Source organism: Xenia sp. Carnegie-2017, unplaced genomic scaffold, assembly GCF_021976095.1.
Source record: "Xenia sp. Carnegie-2017 unplaced genomic scaffold, XeniaSp_v1 HiC_scaffold_1, whole genome shotgun sequence".
NCBI lineage: Eukaryota > Metazoa > Cnidaria > Anthozoa > Malacalcyonacea > Xeniidae > Xenia > Xenia sp. Carnegie-2017.
This window is the reverse complement of record NW_025813402.1, coordinates 4,357,783-4,379,692: the sequence shown is the minus strand read 5'-3', so window position 1 is coordinate 4,379,692 and position 21,910 is coordinate 4,357,783. Positions and strand designations below refer to the sequence as shown.

Here is a 21,910-nt window from a genome sequence, read left to right as displayed (position 1 = left end):
GATTCTTTGCATACCTGGATGGCTAATTTTAATATTGGGTGGTCGTGGCTGAATGATATGATAACAATATTATTATTTATTATTTTTATAATAGTTTCTCCTACTACTGTAGCTTTTTCATTATAAATGCTCTGAAAGAGTCCTTCCGTTTCTCCCCCGCCACCAAATTATAGGAACCTTCGCCCTTGGTCTTACTCTTCATGACCACATCTAGCGCCAGATGTGCAATTTTATAATTGCATTTTAAAGGTCAAAAAATGTCGAAAAATAACTTTACTAATCAGCTGATAGCCTGATACCAGTGGCTAATAATACAGTTTGGAATTGGATGATGTTTTTTGTCGCCGTTTTCGATTGCCAACAAACTAAGAATACGTCAGGAGGGTCAGGATCAAAATAAATTATTTCCGGGGGAGATGATCATCACTAACTTAACAGTATCATACGAAAAGTACTTCTCTTCATTCAATTGACAGATAAGATGTAATTGGAATTCAGTGTCAGCGTTAAGCTTTGAGCTTGTTTATACAATGCAAGCGTTGAGCGAGGAGTAGCTGTGTAGAAAGGACAGCCTGGACACAGGACACCGGACGGGTCTAATAAAATATGTCAATACCTGTAAAGACATCAAATGCTGCTCCAAATTTGATGTCAATTAGTCTAAGTTTCGATCCAAAGATTATATTTGTTTTAAACAGATAGGTTAGTACAGTATTTCACTTGTTACACACGACCTGTGTCATAGTTTAGCTTTTTCATTATGTTGTAGCATTGGAGTTTAAGACTTTAAAGATCTCTGTTTAGGTACACATTGCACTTGTGTAGAGAGTGCGTTTTATTGAAACATCAGATATAGCTTACTAAATAAAACTGTGTTCCTTTTGTGGTTTTCCTAAAACTTTTACCAGTCGGTTTGATAAGGCATTCTGGAAATGTAAGATTAGTTTTACATGTTTGTAGATGTCGATCGTCCAGGTTGGTATAGTCCTGAGAAGGACTATTCCAAAAACAGTCCTTCTCAGGACTATACCAACCTGGACGATCGACATTTACAAACATGTAACGATACTCCCGGGTTCAAACCATTTACTTTAAGATTAGTTTTATCTAAGTTTGTTGTACCCACAAGTTTATTGATTACTTGCCAAGTATTCTACTATGAAATGTTTTTGTCCCCCCTCCCATGATAACAATGTATTGTGTTGTGGTCCCCCCACCCAAAAAAAATCACAGTGAATTGTTTTGTCCTTTGCTCTAATAGTCTCATATAAAATCTCCCTGAATTGTTGATTTGATTTACATCATTCAGGATCAGGATTTGGTGATTTAACTTCAATATGGCTCGCACATTATAATGGTGTAAAGAAGAATATTGTGATTAAGAAAACAAAACTTGATGTTTCTGACACCAAGAAAATCGACCTGATCAGTGTGAGTTTAACAACTTTTGTACTTTTAACTTTTGCAAAATCAAATAATCAGCTAAAATTAGAATTATTTTACACACACAAAGCAAGATAACTACATACATCTCAATTTTCTATTAAATAGCATGAAGTTTATCTTTCAAGAATCTTGGCTCACCCTAACATTGTTGCAATGCTAGCAGCATTCGTTTGTAAAGAATTATGGACTATTAGTCCATATATGGAATATGGTGAGCAACAGCTTATTATTATGAACAAAAATTGCTACATGCTTTTGTATTGACCAATTGCATTTGTCAAAAGTGTCTGAACATTAGCATATTGACTAGAAGTGAACTTGCTATTTGGTTAATTGATCAAAAGCAGAAAATAGCTTCAAAATAATCTGAAAATTACCTCTCAATGAAAGCCATGGTATAATTTGTATTGTTCATAACTAATATGTACCACAATCTTTAAATGTATAGGCTCCTGTGACAAAATAATAAAAGAAGGATTTCCGCTAGGCCTTCCCGAGGCAGCTATTTTACTCATATTACGTGAAGTACTCAAAGCTCTGGATAACATCCATAGAATGGGCTATGTTCATCGGTATATGCTCATTACAGTACATTTTTTTATGGTGATATGACAGTTGTATTCTACAGCAATAATGCCACTTTTCTTTTCCACATAGTGCTGTAAAAGCACATCATATACTTATTGATGGAAATGGTACAGTTTGTCTTACTGGTCTTCGTGAATCTCATTGTCTTTCACCAAATGGTTACAATCATGTGTATGACTTTCCTGAGGATGCTGTTGCATCTGTACCTTGGCTAGCACCTGAAGTTTTAGAGCAGGTGTATAATTGTATCATTTGTTATAGAAGTCTGTTCTGTTTTAGCTCAAAGTTTGTTTAAAGAAAATGCATTGCAATCTTGTGTTGCGTTTAATTCCCCCTTATTACTAATGCAACGGTAAATTTCGTCAAAAAACCTTATATAAAATTACTCATTACTTGTTACTTATTACAGCAGTGATATTATTGACATGGTACACAGCTATATGATTTCAATAAACTGCATTTTTATTTCATCAGAACATTCTTGGTTATGATTATCGTTCGGATATATACAGTCTTGGGATAACAGCTGTTGAAATGGCTTGTGGTATTGAACCTCACAAGAATGTTTCTGCAACTCAGGTTACAAACACTTACTTACTGCGTATTTTTACCCTTATTTTTTCATCTACAATTAAGTATTCATTTTTCATGGTGATTGTCCCTTACTGTTTTCATTTAACCTCCTTTTTATTTCTATCCTGATTGATTACATATTTCTTTGTGTTCTTTTTCCCGTTTTAAATTTTCATTTACAGGTTTTGCTGGCCAAGCTACAAGAAAACGATGTAAATCTTCAAAATTTGAACGATTCGCGTCTTTCAAGGACATGTGGTGCATCTGATTCAGGTGTAGGTGATAGTTTTGGCGTGACGCGTCAAGGACGTCGCGAAAGCGTTGAAAATAAGAAGTTCTCAATGTTGTTTAGTGAGGTAAACTGTTTTATTCATACTAAATTTCTTTGCAAATACTTAATGTTCATTTCATTACAGTTTGTTGACTGTTGCTTGCAAAAAGAACCTAAGAATCGGTAAGTTTTTATTTCTCAATAAACTATTGAATTTGTTTTTCAATTTTCATTCTTTGGATTGGGGACATAGCAGTATCATATCATTTCACAACGAGTTTCAAAATATGTTCATTTTAGACCATCGGCACGTATGTTGCTCAATCATGCATTCCTCAAACAAGTGAGTTTTAAACTGATTTACTAATTCTCGAACCATGCTAGTTTAGTTTTCCTTGAACAACAATACATACGTTATACATACGTTATGAGAAATACATACGTTGTGAGAACTTTGTTTTTTACTAGAATTTTTAGCTCGCCTATGTGTAATAAAAGATAACCCAGCAAAACGAACTTTATCATCATTTCGCTGGTTTTTGTGTAAATGCCAAGGGCTTTTATCGTTCTAACCTCTTTCCTCCCCAAACCAAACGGAGACACAACAGCAATAGCACATACACAATTCTATGATAATGTTATTCCACACATTGATAACAGAGCTGAAAAAAAGATATTTTTCGTTGTACGACCACCAAGAAAAGCAAAGAATTTTCTGCTGCTTATTAAGAAATTCATTTCAGTTTCTCTTTAATTCTGACACCTATGATGTGTATCTAAAATTACCAATTATAATTTTTATTTTTAACTGAATAGGTTTTCCGATTCATTTTCCACCTCTGATTGATTTTTATAAGTGCTTTTATTTTACCGATATAGCTACTATCGATATGAGTCAAATCCAGTGCTGTAGAAGTGGGGGGTGGGAGCTTGAGGGAGGAGCCCCCCTTCTACCTTTGAAATGGGTAATTTTTCATAATTTCATGGCTTCAGCTTCGTCAAGAGAGCCCCCCGTCTGATAAATTTAGTTCTACAGCGCTGGTCAAATCACAAATTTTTTATGCTCATTTTTCATTCGAATTTAGTTCATTGTCATAGTCTTGTAGGCCAAGGTATTTGTAAATTATATAAATAACTTTTTGTCTTTTCGATGGCTTAGGCTAAAAAGAAAATCAAACGAAGTTTACCTGAACTGTTACTTCCTGTGCGTCCTCAAACTTTTGAAAATGTTGCTATTTCCAATGGTAAGCACTGAATACTGATTTTATACTTTTATTCGTATTGACTTGTTGCATGGCGAAGCATCTGATTGGCTAAGACGTTAGTTTGAAAGATTATTACTTCATACTTTTAGAAGAGATAAAAACTGCAAACGTTTGCTCTGTGACCGAAAGTTTGGATAAACTCGATGTCAGCTCTTGGAACTTTTAAACTTTTGTATTTTCGTTACAAGTTTATAAAAAAGAAGAGCGTGTTGTAATTAAATAAATCACTTGGTGTTTTAAAATAAACAAGAAATTTGGCTGACGAGTCCTGTAAATTTTACTTCATGTTTATTCCACGAAGTTTATTTAGTGAACAAACTTTTGAACATACAATAAAAGATCTTTAAGTAAAACTCAATAAATCATTGATCGTCATTGGCTGTCTCTAAATCTTACTCGATTGTTCATTGACATTCATTGGTTGTTTAAAAATCTTACTCGATTGTTCATTGACATTCATTGGTTGTTTAAAAATCTTACTCGATTGTTCATTGACATTCATTGGTTGTTTAAAAATCTTACTCGATTGTTCATTGACATTCATTGGTTGTTTAAAAATCTTACTCGATTGTTCATTGACATTCATTGGCTGTTTAAAAATCTTACTCGATAGTACATTGACCATTCTTTGACTGTTTGAAAATCGTACTGGATAGTTCATTGATAGTCATTGGCTGTTTGAAAACCGATATAACTGCATACCAAGGACATTGTGATTTCGTAATTTGAGTTTTGTAGTGAAGATATAGAATTGTTTTTGCACGTTGTTTTATACAGCGTGTCTGTATAGGTATTTTGATTTAAATTGACATTGATGATTTTTCATTCATGACTAGCTTGTTTTCAGTTTGTTGCATTCTGCGTTAGACTGCACTTGCTGTAGTTGAAAATATTTTTCCATTGCTGTTGGTGCTAACTTTACTTATCATCGGTTCTTGGAAATAAATCTTTGACACCTTAAAGAATTGACACCTTTTTTGTAACATGCTGACTGTAAATGGGTACGTAAAATTCTCAACATCTTGAACGCTTGAAATTGATTCAGCAATAATTGTGCAAAGTTTATATGACAAAATCATACATGTAGAGCAATTATATATGGATTGTTTGTAAACAAATACATATACATTTTGACTCTGAAGATGACTACCGCTAAGGTTGTTGAAACGTCAGTCAACATCAACAAAAACATTCCCTCTCAGGACTATACCAACCTGGACGATCTACATTTACAAACATGTAACGATACTCCCGGGTTCAAACCATTTACTTTATATATGGATTATTGGTTTAAAAATTGTCGTATATCTGAAAGGCGTCTTCTTGAACGCCACACAAGTTACCCTTGAGTAAATTATATTTTTAGCTGCAAATATTTTGGTTCAACTAGTCGTACAGGAAAAACAGTCTTATATATCTTTGCTAGAAACGATCTTATCATGAGAGTGTTGTAAGATACGTATGGTTTCTAAAAACGTCACCACACAGTTGTAACACTCACTGTTTAGAATGTGGCAAGTAGCAAATAAATTAATATTTGCAATTGCTTAATATTTTATATTATCCTTTTTGCACAGAATAGCCACAAAACAAGAGGCAACGTTTAATGGAAATTTTTCGATGATAATGTTATTTCAGCTTGGAAACCATGGATCTGGATTTCACTTTTTGCAGGTTTTCATGCGTGATGATCACGCGAATTTCGCGCAGTGACTGAGATGAGCACGTGGTGTAAGTAATGGTAAACTGACTAACTTCATAATAAGAATTTATAGAAATGTCGCTGTATAATTTTAAGAAAATTACTGTCGTTCCGACGGCTAAGGTAAGCAACAGCTGTTTAATTTTTTTGAACATTTTTTTAACTGCGTTTTGATAGATTGTTCGACTATGTTTGTTTTAGGATTTTATCGATATTGTTTTATCAAAAACACAGAGGAAAACACCGACTGTAATTCATAGGTTTGTCTTTTTGATATGATTTTAAATTGATGAAACTTTTTAGACTGTGATAAAGTAGAAGCATATTTTGTAATATTCGTTGTCGGGCAATATAGTCGTAGATCTCGTGCAGATGGGGAACATCAAACATGTTTACAAATTTATCTTGACAAAAACACGACTGGAAGCCTGGGATGAAGGAAGAACTGTCTTGGGACTACTGAAGTTTAGCGGACACCTTCGGCACTGACCCAAACCTTAACTCTATAATCCTAAGCAAAAACGAGCCCACTCTTTGCTTATAATTGCTTTGGATGTCCGCTATACTGCAGTCTAGCCATTGTCTAATTTGACTTGATGTGCATAAAGTGTTGCCTGCCTTGGCAAAGGGACATTTGATCACTTTTTATCTTGGTGATAGAATAATGTTCAATATCTGGTTTGGTCAGGACAAGTTGAAGGATTTTATTAACTCCTGATCATCTTGGATTATTTAACCCTTCACTTTACAGTGTTGCCATATGACAGCAATTACCATTTACCAAATGAAATGTGCGCAAACTTTTCAGAAAATTTGCCAAGTAAAGGGTTAGACAGGCCTTTAAAAACTACATTTGCACTTTAAGAGTTGCCTGTATAAAAAATAATCCCTTACGTTCAAAATGACCAACTAAAAATTGTTCATTTGAACTGAGCTGTACAATTTGCTATGGTAATCCCAGAGAGGGAAAGTTGATAACTAAGAGAGAGAGAGAGAGAGGACTGGGCTATTTCTCCTTAGTGAACTATAAGTGAATATGCTTCATTTATAAACAAAGTAATATACATGTGTATGATGCGTGTTTGATAATTGCGCTTTTGCAATTTGTTTCTCATTTTAGACACTATAAAATTGGTCGTATTCGACAGTTTTATATGAGAAAGATCAAGTTCACTCAGCAAAATTATCATGACAAATTGACACAGATTATAACGGATTTTCCAAGACTTCAAGTACAGTCATTTATATGTATTCGCTTCATAAAAACAAATATAAGCAAAAAGAAAATAAAACACATATACCATGGTGGATTTATTCTATAGCAGAATCATTGTTCATCCATAACCATGTATGGTTAAATACTTGATGTTTACTTTTTTTTAGGATGTTCACCCATTCTATGCTGATTTAATGAATGTTTTATATGATAAAGATCATTACAAATTAGCTCTTGGACAAATCAATACTGCTAGGCATCTGATTGACAAGTAAGCAAGTTTAGATGCGTATTTAGTAACTAGGTGGCATTCTTTTACAGCTAATATTTTTCTTACATTGTGAGAAATTCATTCATGCAATTCATGTCAAAATTTATTTAGTGTTGCAAAAGATTACATTCGATTAATGAAATATGGTGATTCATTGTACCGCTGTAAACAACTTAAGCGTGCAGCACTAGGAAGGTATGAAGAATTAGCAAATATCATTTAAACAGTAATTGTTCAAAATAAACATTAAATATTGTGTGATTTATTATACAATTTATTTATTTTGTTTACCTTTCAGAATGTGTACTATCATGAAGAAACAAAAGCAAAGTTTGGAGTATCTAGAACAAGGTTGAGGCAATGAACCATTGTCATATTGCAAATACACATTTACTCAGCTAAATTTAAAATTTGTTTTCAGTTCGTCAGCATTTGTCTAGATTACCAAGTATTGATCCAAATACAAGAACATTGTTAATTTGCGGGTAGGTTATTGTCATTATGGTAATTTGAAACTCCTCAGATTTGAATAATGAGTTACCAAGGTTGCCAAATATGGCTAAGAAAAGTCAGAACTGACTGGTTAAAAATATTTATGTCATATTGAAATTTTTGTTACTCTTTGCAGTTTCCCAAATGTTGGTAAATCAAGTTTTATAAACAAGGTAGACATGCAATGTTTCAGGACTTGCAAGTTTCAGTGCAATTTTTTGTAGAATGATAAAGTTTGAGGGCCACACAATAAAAACAGTTTTTAAACTTTTAGATAACTCGAGCAGATGTTGAAGTTCAGCCATATGCCTTTACAACAAAGTCATTATTTGTGGGTCATACTGACTATAAATACTTGAGGTGGCAGGTAACATTGACGCAATTAATAATATTTGCTGTTTTTTGCAAGCTAATGATTTTAAAATGGAAATCCAAATTACTTGTAGGTTGTTGATACTCCTGGAATCTTAGATCATTCTCTTGAAGATCGTAACACCATTGAAATGCAGGTGATTGCAAGAAGAGTTCATTTATTTGATCAATGAATGCAACATAAGTAGATGATGTGTTGGTTTAATTACCCATGATGCTGTGAATGGACTACAGTTGTGAAAATATCCTCTTGAATTTTTATGTATTTATTCAGGCTATAACAGCCCTGGCACATATACGAGCTGCAGTTCTTTACTTTATGGATCTATCTGAACAATGTGGTCATACCATCGAAGAACAAATTGATTTATTTACAAATATCAAACCTTTGTTTGTGAACAAACCAATAATTGCTGTGATGAATAAAACTGACATTATCCGTCCTGATGAATTGTCTGACGAAAACAAAGAACGCTTGGCTTATTTCAAGACTGAAGGTAACTTTCCAATTGGCATTAGAATATTTATTTTTCAATAAACAGTTTTTTACCGTAAACGACAACTTTTTTTTCAATTTTTTATTGCAAACATGTTTCGGCAAACTTATGCCATCTTCACTGCGGTATAATGAATGAATATTTGAATCGAGTTAATATAAAGTAAATTTAAAAAAAGTTGTCGTCTACGTTAAATGCATCATTTTAATCGTGCAATTTCGAAATTATGAAACAGTTTTTTACATGCATTTCATAAAAAAGCGCTGTAATCGTTTCATTCAAACCAACATTGTTGCACAACGTCATTCCTTTTAAGTTTGAGTGTGTTTTGAACCACTTAAGTAACACACAAGCTACAAAATAGAATTCCTGTTACTCCATTGTTCATTTTTTTAGGCATTCCAACCGTGTGCACGAGTACAGTTACAGAAGAGGGAATAATGGATCTCAAAACAGAGGCATGCGAACAACTTCTTGCTTTGCGTATCGAAGCAAAAATCAAAAGTAAAAAAGCTGATGGTATTCTCAATCGTATTCATGTTGCTTTGCCAACTCAACGTGACGTTAAAGAGCGACCTCCTTGTATACCTGAGGCGGTATTGAACCGTAAGAAAGAAATGGAAACAGATGTTGGTCCAAAGAAGAAATTGGCGAAGGAACTCGAACAAGAACTGGGTGATGATTATGAGATGAATTTACAAGAACATTGGATCTTAGAAAATGAGGATGAGAAGACTGATTTAGTTCCAGAAATTTATCTTGGAAAAAATATTTCCGATTTTATTGATCCGGATATTATGAAGGTGTGTTGCGTTCTGTGATTTGAGGCAGATTATATTGATGAATGTTGGCGATTTGATCACTCCAGATATTATATAGATGTGCTTAGTGTGTAATTTAGTATTAATAGTTTGGCGATTTGCTTTCATTGATATTATTTTATTTACTCACAATATTCAAATATATGTTTTTGTTTTGTGACGACTTGATGCAGTTTGCTGAACGTCTCATGTCTATTATCAAATTTCCATTGTTGATTTATTTGCTGTTTACTATGTAATTTTTTTATCTATTTTTTATAGAAACTTGAAGAACTTGAACGAGAAGAAGAACTTCGTGAAGCTGCTGGTGAATACAATAGCGACATGGTAATATATTTGTCCGTAAACTTTGTTTTATTTCAAAGATTAAAATTGTTTTCCTAATTGTCCAGCTGTTTTTACGTCTACGTATATGCTAAATCAAACAATTTCTTTTTTGGCAGGAAGAAGATGACGAAGAAACAAAAGAAATCAAAAAGCAAGCGGCCGAGTAAGATTTTCATCGATTATATTAACAGAAAGTAGGCTCGAGATAATTTATAGCTATATTTTAACAAATTGTGTATCGTTTTCTTTTGAAGCAAAAACTATCTCGTTTGAATTCTTATGTTTTGTCTTTTGCAGAATTCGAAAGAAAAAGAAACTGATTGTTCAAGAACATCGTCTTAAAAAGACATCTAACCATGCAAAGCTTCCTCAAAATCTACGGGCTAAGGTTTGCTTTTCAGACACGTTTCGTGTGGTGAACGGATAACAGTAATTTAGCCGTTAACTTTGTCTTACATGTTTCGAGTTTCTTGTCAAATGTTCTTACAGACTGACCAACTGTTTGTACGTTAATTTAGAGGGGACAATGTGACTTGTCGTATCATTTTGTTGAATTAGATTTTTGTCATAATCTAGTCGCTTTCCACAAGAGCGAGAAGACAAAGTTTGGCGTCTGATTATATGGAATGGGATAGCGAACAAGATGAATCTATGGTACTTGTGTTAAGGCGTATTTTTTTTTCTTAACCCTTCTCCTCTCTAATCATAATAGAAATTATTTATGTAATAGGATCTGTATTGACATTGGTTAAATTAAGTATTATTTTTGATTAATCAAAGGAAACTGGTGAAGGACGAACAGCGAGATCACGTACTCCAGCTAGCCGTAAAAGAAAACGAGAAGATACGCTTAGCATTGCACGTAGCAAATCAAAACAACCTAGAGATCAATCTGGTATTGTTAACCCTGAGGTATGTATAACAAGTCCAATGTACTACTCTCTCGTTATTTTTTGTGAATTGACAAATTTTGTGTGTGTTTTTTTTTCTTAGAAAAAGAAAAAAGCGAAGAAAATGATGAAAACATCTCAAAGAAATATGAACAGAATGGGCAAAGCTGGTGAGTATATTTTCATACGTTGATTTCATGGCGATTTTCCTGTAGTCTTTAATACGTACATTATTAGAATGTTGATGTATGCTTATTTTAAGGTGAGTCCGACCGTCATATTGGAAGCAAAAAGCCCAAACATATGTTCGCTGGAAAACGAAAAGGTGGAAAAACTCAGAGAAGATAAAGTCGTTATTTTAATTTTTACTTTAAAAGTAATTTATTAACCAAACGCAATTCTGACTGCAATGAAAGTTTTTCAATGAAACGTAATTATATATTATTAACTGCTTGCAGGAGTTATTTGGTTTACATGCAACTACATTTTGATCTATGTCATATTTAGTGTTAGGAATTTTGATGATTTTGTGTTGACGCATTTTCGTTTGGCTGATTTTATCAAGTTTCTTGTTTCTCGTTTGTAAAGTTGGCGATTTGACTGTGAATGTCATGACTAGCGTGCTTTAGTTAATGCAGTCATGAGTCTTTTCTGTTGATAAAGTGTGCTCTTTGAGTAGTTCCATTATGAGTTGAAAGGTGGAGTAGAGTAAGACAGATGATGAATACGTAGCTAGCCAATACCTAAAGTTGCCCTTGCTAACATGTAGATACGTATGTAGTCCATTCAGTAGTGATAAAAGGTAGTTAAAAATTATACTTGGTTGCTAGTAAGGTTTTGCCTGCTGCGCTCCGAGTGCAAATAGTTTCAAGAACGCATGTGTCTCGTTTTAATGGAAAATTAAAATGGTCCACGTTTTGTGCTTTAAAATTATCCTTTTTACTAAGCTATCCATTTATCATTCAATGTTGATTAGTGGAATGCATGTATTAAAGTTACATCACTAGTGGTAGTATTTCGTACGTTGTTTGGAACCGTAGCAGGACTTTATTTGGGTGCAAATCCCTCCCAAAAAGCCACATGTTATGCACGCACTATTTGATGTTAACATTTGTATTCTCAATACAGAAAGACAATAATTTGGGAGATTTTGTGGGGTGCCTCCTTGGCATAAATGCTTGTTGACTGTTTAGTTTGGTTGAATTGGTGGTTATCTTTATTGCATTTATATAACAACTTTATCTTTATTTCATTTAAAATGTATAAAAACTTTAGTTTAATTGAGAGACCTCTTTGCGTAACTAGTTGTAAAAAACAGCGGATATATTTATTATTTATGTCTCTTTAAGAGACAATTGAAGGAGTGGTTACATTGGTGCTTATATAAAATTTATTTGTTTTGATTCATTGATTCAAACGTTGATTGTTTGATTTGGAATGTGTTTTTGTTAGTAATCAAAATTTTTTTTCAATTCAGAACTGAGTGTGGTATTTGGGTAAAAACTTGATTGGCATATTCTCCGATGCGATATATATTTCAATTGAAAGACAAGATTAAACTGGCCTGCTGGCGAACAATTGAGTTTCCGGCGTTCATCTTGTGTACTGAGAAATTATCTAAACGTTGGTCGCCCAAAAGATAATTTTCTTTTTTCATTGATTATTGGATAGCCAAAAAACCAGCGAAGAGCTTGGTTTGTAGAAAGGTATGTAACATTTTTTCTTTTACGCGTTTTTAAGTTTTGTTTAGTTTGTAATCGTCGTCGACTCATCGAAATCGTCGTTTGTTTTGGGTGATTTGATCTTATGATCATTGAAGTAACAATAATATTTTAGGTCTTTCAAGATTTCATACTGATATATATTGTCTTTAAAGCAAACTTTTTCACAGTTGTTTAGAGTAAACGAACTTCAAAATTTGCGATAATCGTCAATGTGATCATAGGTCAATGGACATTTTGATTTTGACAATGATGACATTGGTTTCTTCTTCTCGATTAATATACTTTTAAAATAATATTGAAAAGAAATTTGTCTATACCATTTTGTACGTCTGTGGCTGCTTTTCTTTCAAAAATTGTGCATTCTTCAAAAAATTTGAATGGAAAATTTCGAATAATTCTGTAACTAGTTTTATTTACATTAAATCAAATTGAGTTAAAAGACAATTGATCTCCTCTATTATGTTAAGCGAACACAAAAACTGTTCGTATTTCATTGAAAATTACTTAAATTGTTGTTATGTGAATGTTTTCACCTAGGTGTGAAACGTCAAAATGGCTGTACGTCACAATTGACAACGGCAAATGATAATAGTATCAATTATAGTTTAGCATTTGTTTTACTCATGTCTCTCCTATTTGATTTCGTAGAGAAATGTCGCGTTCATATTCTCCCAAGTTAGACAGGCCAATGCCCATTTCTGTGGAAAGTATCAATTATACCGATGTTGCCCATTTCAAAGAACTTGGAAAAATGTTTCATGGCTTAAGAGAAAATGATGAACTCTGTGATATAACACTTCTTGTGAATGACAAAACCATCAAAGCTCATAAAATAATACTTTCAGCGGCAAGTCCCTATTTTAAAGCCATGTTTACAGGTGTGCAAGTCAAACCAATTGGTTGTTTAAATGTTATATTTGACAGTGAACTATACCATATAAACTAGTGTCCTAGATTCAATTAATACTTCTTCACTGATAAATTTTATCATGAAGCACAAAGTACACAGTTGAAGTAAATCTGGTCAATTATGTTATGAAATGTAAAAAAGCTTGATGTCTTTAAAACTTTTTCAGGTGGACTATCGGAATGCAACAAAAATTGCATTACCATGCATCAGATAGATGGCAATAGTCTTGTGCAAATAATTCAATTCTTTTATACATCTGAAATAAAAATCAACAAAGAAAATGTACAGAATCTTTTGTCTGCTGCAAGCTTGCTTCAAGTCTCCAGTGTGCTTGATGGCTGTTGTGAATTCTTTAAAATTTAAGTGATGACAATTGCTTGGGTAAGTCTTTAATGATGAATGATATATTTACATGTTTTTATATGTAGAACATTGAGGTTAGTAGAGTCCTGAGAACAACTGTGGTGTTGAATGACATTTTAACTACCTTAGCAGTAGTCATCTTCACAGTCATTTATTACCATTAGGCAAGATCAAATAGTTTTTTTGTTTATTTGATATGCAAATGGTATGTATAAAGAATGCCATTTTGACAATCTGATCTTTGATTATTAGCAACATCTTCATGCTACCGCAATATTACTGAATTATCTTTTTTTTCTTTCCGTATATTTTGGTGATGGAAGCTGTGGTCGAGAGAATGCTTACATGTATATGTTTTTACACATGTTTTAGGTATTGCAAACTTTGCTGACCAACATGCATGTTCTGGTCTTCTTCGTGAAGCTGAAAAATTTGCCAAAAGAAATTTTATAGATGTTTTACAAAATGAAGAGTTTATGCATTTAACTCAACGCCAGCTATCAAGATTGATTTCTGATGATAATTTAAATGTGCAGTGTGAGGAACGTGTTTTTGAAGCTGTCCTAGCTTGGATAAAATTTGATCCCGATAATCGTCAGGTAAGTTTCCATGGTGTGGGTCGAGATTATTTCACTAGTTTATTAAAAGTTTGAAAAACTTTTTTCTGTCTTTCAAACTCTTATTTACAAATTTTTTTCTCTAATCTTTTTACATAACATTTTTCCTTGATAGGACCATGCAAAAGATGTAATGAAAGAAGTGAGATTTGATCTTTTATCGGCAGAATTTCTCTTCGATAGAGTTGGAAAGAGGAAGTTATTGTTTCTGACAGATCATGCATGTAAGATTATTTGAGCAAGAAGATTTAACAGCCTATTTGCTCAATATGAACTTGTCAAAAGACCTACGACGTCAATTATTGATATTTAATATTTTTAGATCTTATCTATTGACTGGCCTACGCAACGTAACGAATAAGACTCCTGTTTCAAAACAACGTCGACCAACATCAGATCATCAAGTCTTGTATTCTGTTGGAGGAATGAGTAGAAGAGAAGCTAGTAAAAGTGGTGAAAAATTTGATCCTAAAGAAGGAAAATGGACACCAATTTGTAAGCATTCGTGAATTTCATGGCAACCTGTAATCATACTTTTTTAGCTTTCACAGTAAATCTGCTTGAGATATTAGTTGTTTTTAACAAGTTTTAATACGTATACTAGTTGATTTATTGCGCTATTCATGGTGTAATACATATGTACACATAAATAACGATGTGAACGGCTGTGAATGTACGTGAAGTTGTAAGCTGTAGTTGGGAATGCGTTTTACACAACATTTGCACGGCCCCGAAGGCCGAATCCCTCACTTCTGTAAGGCAAAAAGTTCCCTTTTTATGACGTTTTAATCGTATTTGTCCTTACTGTAGGCTCCATGAGTATCTGTCGCTGGGGAGCAAGTATGGGTTCAGTAGGACCTTATCTCTATATTTGCGGTGGTAGCGATGACTCGTCACGGTTGGATACAGTTGAAAGGTACGATCCGTACAATGACGTTTGGGTGCAATCTGAACCCATGCTCTCAAGCCGAAATGGAGTTGGTGTGTGTGGTGCTGATGGTAAAGTTTATGCTATAGGTAAGTTATTGTAGTTAGTTGATGTAAAAATTAAATTTGAAGTTTGCACTATATAGCTGCTCTCTTGAAGGGCTGTTTTCAACAGTGTCGCTTGATAGATGTACATATACGTAAACCTCAAACGAAAAATAACTTTGTTGCATGTCAAGCAAACATGTGTTGGTATTCAACGAATGAAATTCAAATCATAATTGTAATTCAATGATTGTAGAAAATTCGTTTTGCAGTGAAAACCATTTAAATGCTTCAAAAATAAATGAATTGTATCTTAAGTTAGTTAAGCATGCTTGGTCAAATAGTTTTAGGAAGACCCATTATATTCAGTTATAATACAAGTAACAATATTTTTTATAGACTCTTTACAGAACTCTATCCCAATCCTATCCTTAGGTCTATCTCTAACCCTATCTCCTACTTATTGTAATATATCTGTACAATTAATTTACATGGTTATTTTTCGACAATTTAGGTGGCTTTGATGGCTCTATGCCATTAAATACGGTTGAATATTATGACACCCGATGTCGTTTACCAAAATGGATGAAGATGGCTTCAATGAACCAATCGAGGTTTGGTGTAGGATGCTGCGTCATGGATGGTGATGTATATGCTGTTGGGGGATCAGATGGAACAAACCTGCGAACTGTCGAAAGATATGACGCTGACTCTGGCGCTTGGAAATTACTGGCTCCAATGGTAACTGCAAGGTAAGCTTATACCAATGGCTAGTACTGCTTATTGATGGGCGATACCAAGAATATTGATTCGATTACGATACGAGCTACTTTACGCACAAAGTATTGTAGTAACGATTACTCAAATTGCTACTTATTGCGTAATACTTTTTGTATGTTTTCTATTCGCTAGAAAGCCTATAGCTCATTTCTAGCTCATCCAATACAGCATATTTGAAAATCAATAGTACACTAAATACTAGTACTAAAGGGAGGAGGGGTGACTTTATTTTTGTCTAAGAACAAATTTTAATGTTTTTGTGGAGAATGTCGTGCTGACTTTAGTTTGCATCATGTTAACTTTTCGGAAGCATTCTTTTCGAAATAATTCCAGACCTCACTTCGTATTAAAGACATTTTGCTAAGGATGCATTTTTTAGTGCACTTTTTTATTTTGTTCATAAATTTTTGAACTAATTTCATGGTTTGACTCACAACATCTAATCTCATATCAAAGCAGCAAAAAGTGAATTATTTATTATCTAAATTAAGTTTTTCAATGTTTCAAATTCAGGTTACGTAAGTTACAAATGTCTAGTAAGTAAGGCACATTGACAAAGTACTAAAGAACAGTTACTTACAACTGTAGGAAAATGGCATGCTTTGACAGTCTGATAGTTATGTGTGTCAAATCTAATGATTTGAAAACTTGCAAAATAATTCCATGTCACATCAGGGTGTGAAATTACGGCGTGAGAGTTAGCTACCCATCGATTTACCGGCATAACCATTTTTTCTTGTACTTCCTGGATTTTCGTTTTGAAAATTAATTTGGTACCAAGAAAAGCCGTTTGGCTGAGCAAATACTCATCTTAGCCAAATGTTGTTCCGTGGACCGGGTGTTATTTTGCGATCTCTTTGGCTTACTATTTACATGGGATATCATTACAACTAAATAAATTACTACTTTATTGATGTAAAGTAAATAAAGTAAATGGTTTGAACCTGGGATTATTAACCTGGACGATCATAATTTACAAACATATAACTTTATTGATGTATTATCAAAAGATGTTTCTTACCTAGAAAACAAGTTGGAGTGGCAGCTTTAGGTGGTTACGTCTATGCAGTTGGTGGTTGTGACCACACAACAAGATTTAGCTCCGTAGAGCGTTATGATCCAACTAAAGATGAATGGATCGAAGTTTGTAGTATGAGCGTACCACGTAGCGGTTTGGGTGTAGCTGTTCTTAATGGTTTTATCTATGCTGTTGGTGGTTATGATGGAACATCATATCTTAGCTCAGTTGAAAGGTTTGTGTTATAAAGCTACTACTAACTAATCAACAAAATGTGTAATTTTCTACTCTCTGGCAAAGATTTATCTATCAAGTCTTGCCTTAACCTAAAGATAATTACTCCACAGTCAAAACATTTTTTGGCCAGAAATGACATTTTTTATAAAAAGAATCGTAATAGAAATTAGACAGTATTTTTTAATTATACTAAAATTTTCATTTTTTTCAAATATATGGGGTATTTTCGTATTTTTTAATGGGGTGTCGCTGAAAATCTTAGGGTAGTTAATGTATGACAAAGTAAGGTAGTAAGGATTTATGGGCAGTAGAGTATGTAGGGCAGTTTAGCAAATGTAGTGTACAAAGTTGAAACATTGCTTAGAGAAACCCAGTTCCACTGTATTACTGTCTTTGCTGATTTGTTTTGCTAAAAATTGAGGGATTAAAATGTTTCTTAGAAGGGCGAACAATTTATTTTGGGGGTGATAATATCTGATAATTGGGGGTAGTATCTAATAATTGAGGGGTGTCACTGATAATTAGGGGTGGTATCTGATAATTGGGGGATGTTTGATAATTGAGGGTGGTATCTGATAATTGGGGGTGGTGTTTGATAATTGGGGCTGGCAAATGATAATTTGGGGGTGGTATCTGATAAATGGGAGAGGTGTGATGATTTGGGGGGTATCTGATAATTAGGGGGGGGCATCTGATAATTGGGAGGTGACACCCACTATAAATTTTGTCCGATTGTACTCTAATTATTTTTATAGTGTACCAAAAACCAAAATACCCCTAGATTTTACCAAATAACTATGAAATGCACATATTTGTGAAGATGGACCTTTTAAAAGCAATTGTTTGATTCTTTTTACAGGATTTATTTTGATGACCATGACATTTCAAAGTATTTATTGCACTTTACTTTGCTATTAAGGTATGATCCCTTGTCTAATAAATGGTATAATTCACCACCAATTAGTCAACCACGAGACTGTGTTGCTGTATGTGTTGGTTCATTGCCACTCCAACGCAGGTAGTAAGCTGACACCAACATATCAACTCAAGTAATCCAGTAATTTGTTTGGTGAGTAATTTTCTCGGTCTCGTTGAGAATGCAGTTTTCTTGTCATCTTCTAATACAGAGTATATTTTAACAGCTCTCATATTGAATAGTGATATTGTGGGATCAGGGCTGGAAGCAACCATTAGCCGCGAGGTGGCCATTTTGAAAGGGCACCTATTTTTACATTACGTTTGTGTAAAATGTTTGCCAATTTACACCGATGAAAGTGTCAAAGCGTGCATTAAATTTCCCCGACATCAGTTTTCCTTTCCTTTATTGTTAATGCAATTATGCAACCTTACCCATCAAATTTTATTAAGCTTGTACTTTAAAGTAGCATTTTATATTGATGGTGAAAGGCAAAAGTCAAATGTTTTATAAAATAATGCTGAATTACCACTAAACCACAGACACACCAGCTAACAAGACTTCAAATTAGATAAAATTGAAGAATTTGTAAGTGGGAACTTACATATCGGGAAATAAGACATACGTCTATTTTTCAAAATGTAAAAGGGTAACATTCTGCCCTGTGCTGCCCTGCACTACTCGGCAGCAGGGGCAGCTGCCCCACCACCCCTGGTTCCGGCACCTGTGTGGGATTTGTTCATACATTTAGAAAACAGATCTTTGCCAGTGGCATAACACAACATCTTCATTATCAAGTCCCCAACATATGGGGAGTTACATACAACAAAAACCTATTTTAGTGCATTTTTGAAGCATGGACATATTGTAGAATGTGGGCTTTGATAGAATTTGATATTACTTTTACTATGTAAAGTTCTGAGGCTGATCAAGCATTATCAAAGACATATGCAATAATCATCATTAGTAAACAAACTTTTCAAAACACTTAATTTTATTAAAATTGCTGGTGAAATGTTTTAGCCCAAGTATGTAAGTAAGCCTGAAATAAAAATACATTTAAAATAGAAGAAAATGTTAATTGTAGATATGAATAATTTACAGTTTTGTAAATAGTTTGAAATTGTTCAAATCATTAGTAAAACATTCTATTTACCTCAATACAATCTGTTTCGTTATTAATCAAGAGACAAAGCTTGTGCTCTTCTTTAAACTAACTAACCATTCAATTCCTACATTGTGTGTTGTTGACAAAGCAACAGTTGGGGACAAAAATCACCCCAGAAGTTAATCAGATCATTCTTCTTATATTTTTCAGTGCGTAAATATTAGGAATGAGTGGATTTGAAGATCTTTATCTTCAAATTCTGTTGTATTACTCCAACACCCCTGCATAAGTAGAACATTTTTAGTGACAATGAAAAATTATTTTTATATATTTACATTATTTCATTGAAAGGTTATATATAACGGGGAGCAGAATACCTTGTAAAAATGCAAGCTCGTCATTTTCATTTACACATGAATCTTAAGGAAAAAAATCAATGTTAGTTCAAAATCACCAGCTTGTGATCAAGCTTATGTTATAAATTCAGTTGTTTATAACTATAATAATCTTCCTAACTATTTGTCAGATATATTTCTGTTGATTATTTTTCTGCTTTGAGTCAGGCCTATGATTACGTGCAATGCAATATTTGCATACTACGATGAGATGAATTGACCAAACAGTCAGATTGGTTTTAGTTGAGAACACTTCACGAATAAGATCAAAATAGTTGTTAGCTAGGCCATTACTAGCAAATCTGGCCTGCAAAGTTTCAGTAAAGTTTACAGCATTTTCAGTGTGTTCGTTCCTTTAGAAATCTATTGTTTTTCTCATCAAGGAACACAGATAAATTTAAATAGCATGACTATGGCTTGCACTGTCACTGTTTGCAAATTCAAACAACATACCTAGGTCTTTCTTCTGAATAGTTTTTCTCTTTCCTTGAGCAGTTCTTTCATAAGCCTCTTTAGCAAGATATTCCACAAACAATTCCTACGGACGAAATGATACCATAAATATGGTATCATTTTTTGTGGTATTTTACTTTGAATGGATGTTTCAGAATTTCAGTAAGCGAACCTACCGCTGCCTTACTAATCACATGTACAGATTCTTGACTTGCTAAATGTAAATCGGGATCCAATTTCATCATATTGCGCACTCTTGTCTGTGGAAATTTTGTCAACTTGAATGCACTGATTCTTTCTTCGCTACCGTCGAATTGTGACTGGATTTCGTGATCATCTTTGTTTTCGTTTACCATTTTGTTTTGGAGACATTCACCTTCGACCTTCGACTTGAAGCGCCAACCAGAAAGCGCCAGAGCAAAGAGCAAAGCACCAACAATGAGTGCATCATGGTATACTGGATGATAACTTCCATAGAGAATGCCCTGTGATTGGATGAAGCCAAAGTTCTGTCAGAGATTGATTACTCCCTCCCAAAAAACAACAGGGCGAGAGCAGCAGCGTTTTGTTTGAAGCGTGGGCGTTCTCTATAAGCGGATCTTTTACTTTTCAATTTCTTCAAGTTACAGGTTGTATATATTATAACAAAACATAAACTGCGTGCAAATCTTTTAAAAATTAAAAAATTCTATAGCATAAAGATGGTGGTATGCGTGAATAATACTGTTTAGCGTGAAAATGCCGTAAACTTTTGCCTTTGCCGGCTCTGCGATGAAATGCGTGACTTTAACTGTTTGGCGTGAAAATAAAATAAACACTATAAATCGCGCAATTGCACACATTTTCACGTCAAGACTTTAATTCGCGCATTTTCACACATTTTCACGCATTTCTACACATTTTCACGCAAAGACTATAATTCACGCATTTCATGCAAAATATATAATTTGCACGTTTTTTCACATTTTCACCATGAGACTCACGCATTTTTAAACATTTTCAGGCAAAAAATATAATTTACACATATTATTCCCACTTATCTAAATCACTATGAATTCACATTTTTTTTTATTTTCACCAAAAGAGTATAATTCACAGATTTTCACACATTTTCATGGAGTATACTTCGTGTATTTTCATACATTTTCATGCCAAACACTAAACTTCGTGCATTTTCACGCATTTTATGCCAAAGAAAATAGTTCATGCATTTTCACACATTTTCATGCTAAAGACTATAGTTCACGCGTTTTCATGCCAAACGACTATAGTTCACGCGTTTTCATGCCAAACGTTTTCATATAGTTCACGCGTTTTCATATCAAAGACTACGATTCACGCATTTTATGACAAAGACTAAAGTTAACGCATTTTCATGACAAAGACTATAGTTCACGCAATTTCATGACAAAGACTATAGTTAACGCATTTACATGACAAAGACTAAAGTTAACGTATTTTTATGACAAAGACTATTTAGACTATGACAAAGACTATGAAATTTTTATGACAAAGACTATTAGACTATAGTTCACACATTTTCATATCAAAGACTATACTTCATGGATTTTCACACATTTTCATACCAAACGACAATAGTTCACGCGTTTTCATGCCAAACGTTTTCATATAGTTCACGCGTTTTCATATCAAAGACTACGGTTCACGCATTTTCATGACAAAGAC

General features: G+C 33.7%; 4 protein-coding genes across 4 annotated transcripts; 3 read left to right on the top strand and 1 right to left on the bottom strand.

The window, feature by feature from the left end:
* Positions 1 to 431: 431 nt before the first annotated feature.
* LOC124435363 (STE20-related kinase adapter protein alpha-like) lies at positions 432 to 4,405 on the top strand. The gene is made up of 11 exons (XM_046985303.1): positions 432 to 702; positions 1,310 to 1,431; positions 1,552 to 1,657; positions 1,895 to 2,018; positions 2,104 to 2,269; positions 2,509 to 2,613; positions 2,790 to 2,963; positions 3,024 to 3,061; positions 3,179 to 3,221; positions 4,038 to 4,122; positions 4,233 to 4,405. The coding sequence occupies exons 3-11, from the start codon at positions 1,600 to 1,602 to the stop codon at positions 4,307 to 4,309; spliced, it is 870 nt and encodes a 289-aa protein (XP_046841259.1). The 5' UTR covers positions 432 to 702; positions 1,310 to 1,431; positions 1,552 to 1,599; the 3' UTR covers positions 4,310 to 4,405.
* A 1,472-nt stretch (positions 4,406 to 5,877) lies between these two features.
* Positions 5,878 to 11,195, top strand: LOC124441795 (GTP-binding protein 4-like). The gene is made up of 19 exons (XM_046992264.1): positions 5,878 to 5,968; positions 6,047 to 6,105; positions 6,966 to 7,077; positions 7,229 to 7,332; positions 7,444 to 7,527; positions 7,631 to 7,683; positions 7,754 to 7,817; positions 7,961 to 7,997; positions 8,099 to 8,191; positions 8,271 to 8,333; positions 8,471 to 8,693; positions 9,090 to 9,496; positions 9,776 to 9,841; positions 9,958 to 10,004; positions 10,139 to 10,229; positions 10,418 to 10,495; positions 10,622 to 10,753; positions 10,835 to 10,901; positions 10,994 to 11,195. The coding sequence occupies exons 1-19, from the start codon at positions 5,921 to 5,923 to the stop codon at positions 11,077 to 11,079; spliced, it is 1,914 nt and encodes a 637-aa protein (XP_046848220.1). The 5' UTR covers positions 5,878 to 5,920; the 3' UTR covers positions 11,080 to 11,195.
* A 930-nt stretch (positions 11,196 to 12,125) lies between these two features.
* LOC124439941 (kelch-like protein 20) lies at positions 12,126 to 18,541 on the top strand. The gene is given in 12 exon segments (XM_046990243.1): positions 12,126 to 12,437; positions 13,104 to 13,333; positions 13,532 to 13,720; positions 13,723 to 13,746; positions 14,101 to 14,327; positions 14,461 to 14,533; positions 14,536 to 14,569; positions 14,668 to 14,840; positions 15,156 to 15,362; positions 15,832 to 16,069; positions 17,123 to 17,350; positions 18,272 to 18,541. Coding segments are annotated over 11 exon segments (1,722 nt in total). The 5' UTR covers positions 12,126 to 12,437; positions 13,104 to 13,107; the 3' UTR covers positions 18,375 to 18,541.
* A 708-nt stretch (positions 18,542 to 19,249) lies between these two features.
* LOC124439949 (DNA polymerase epsilon subunit 4-like) lies at positions 19,250 to 20,622 on the bottom strand. The gene is made up of 4 exons (XM_046990255.1): positions 20,401 to 20,622; positions 20,225 to 20,309; positions 19,754 to 19,795; positions 19,250 to 19,657 (listed from the first exon to the last, which is right to left on the bottom strand). The coding sequence occupies exons 1-4, from the start codon at positions 20,578 to 20,580 to the stop codon at positions 19,644 to 19,646; spliced, it is 321 nt and encodes a 106-aa protein (XP_046846211.1). The 5' UTR covers positions 20,581 to 20,622; the 3' UTR covers positions 19,250 to 19,643.
* Between the last annotated feature and the right edge of the window lie 1,288 nt (positions 20,623 to 21,910).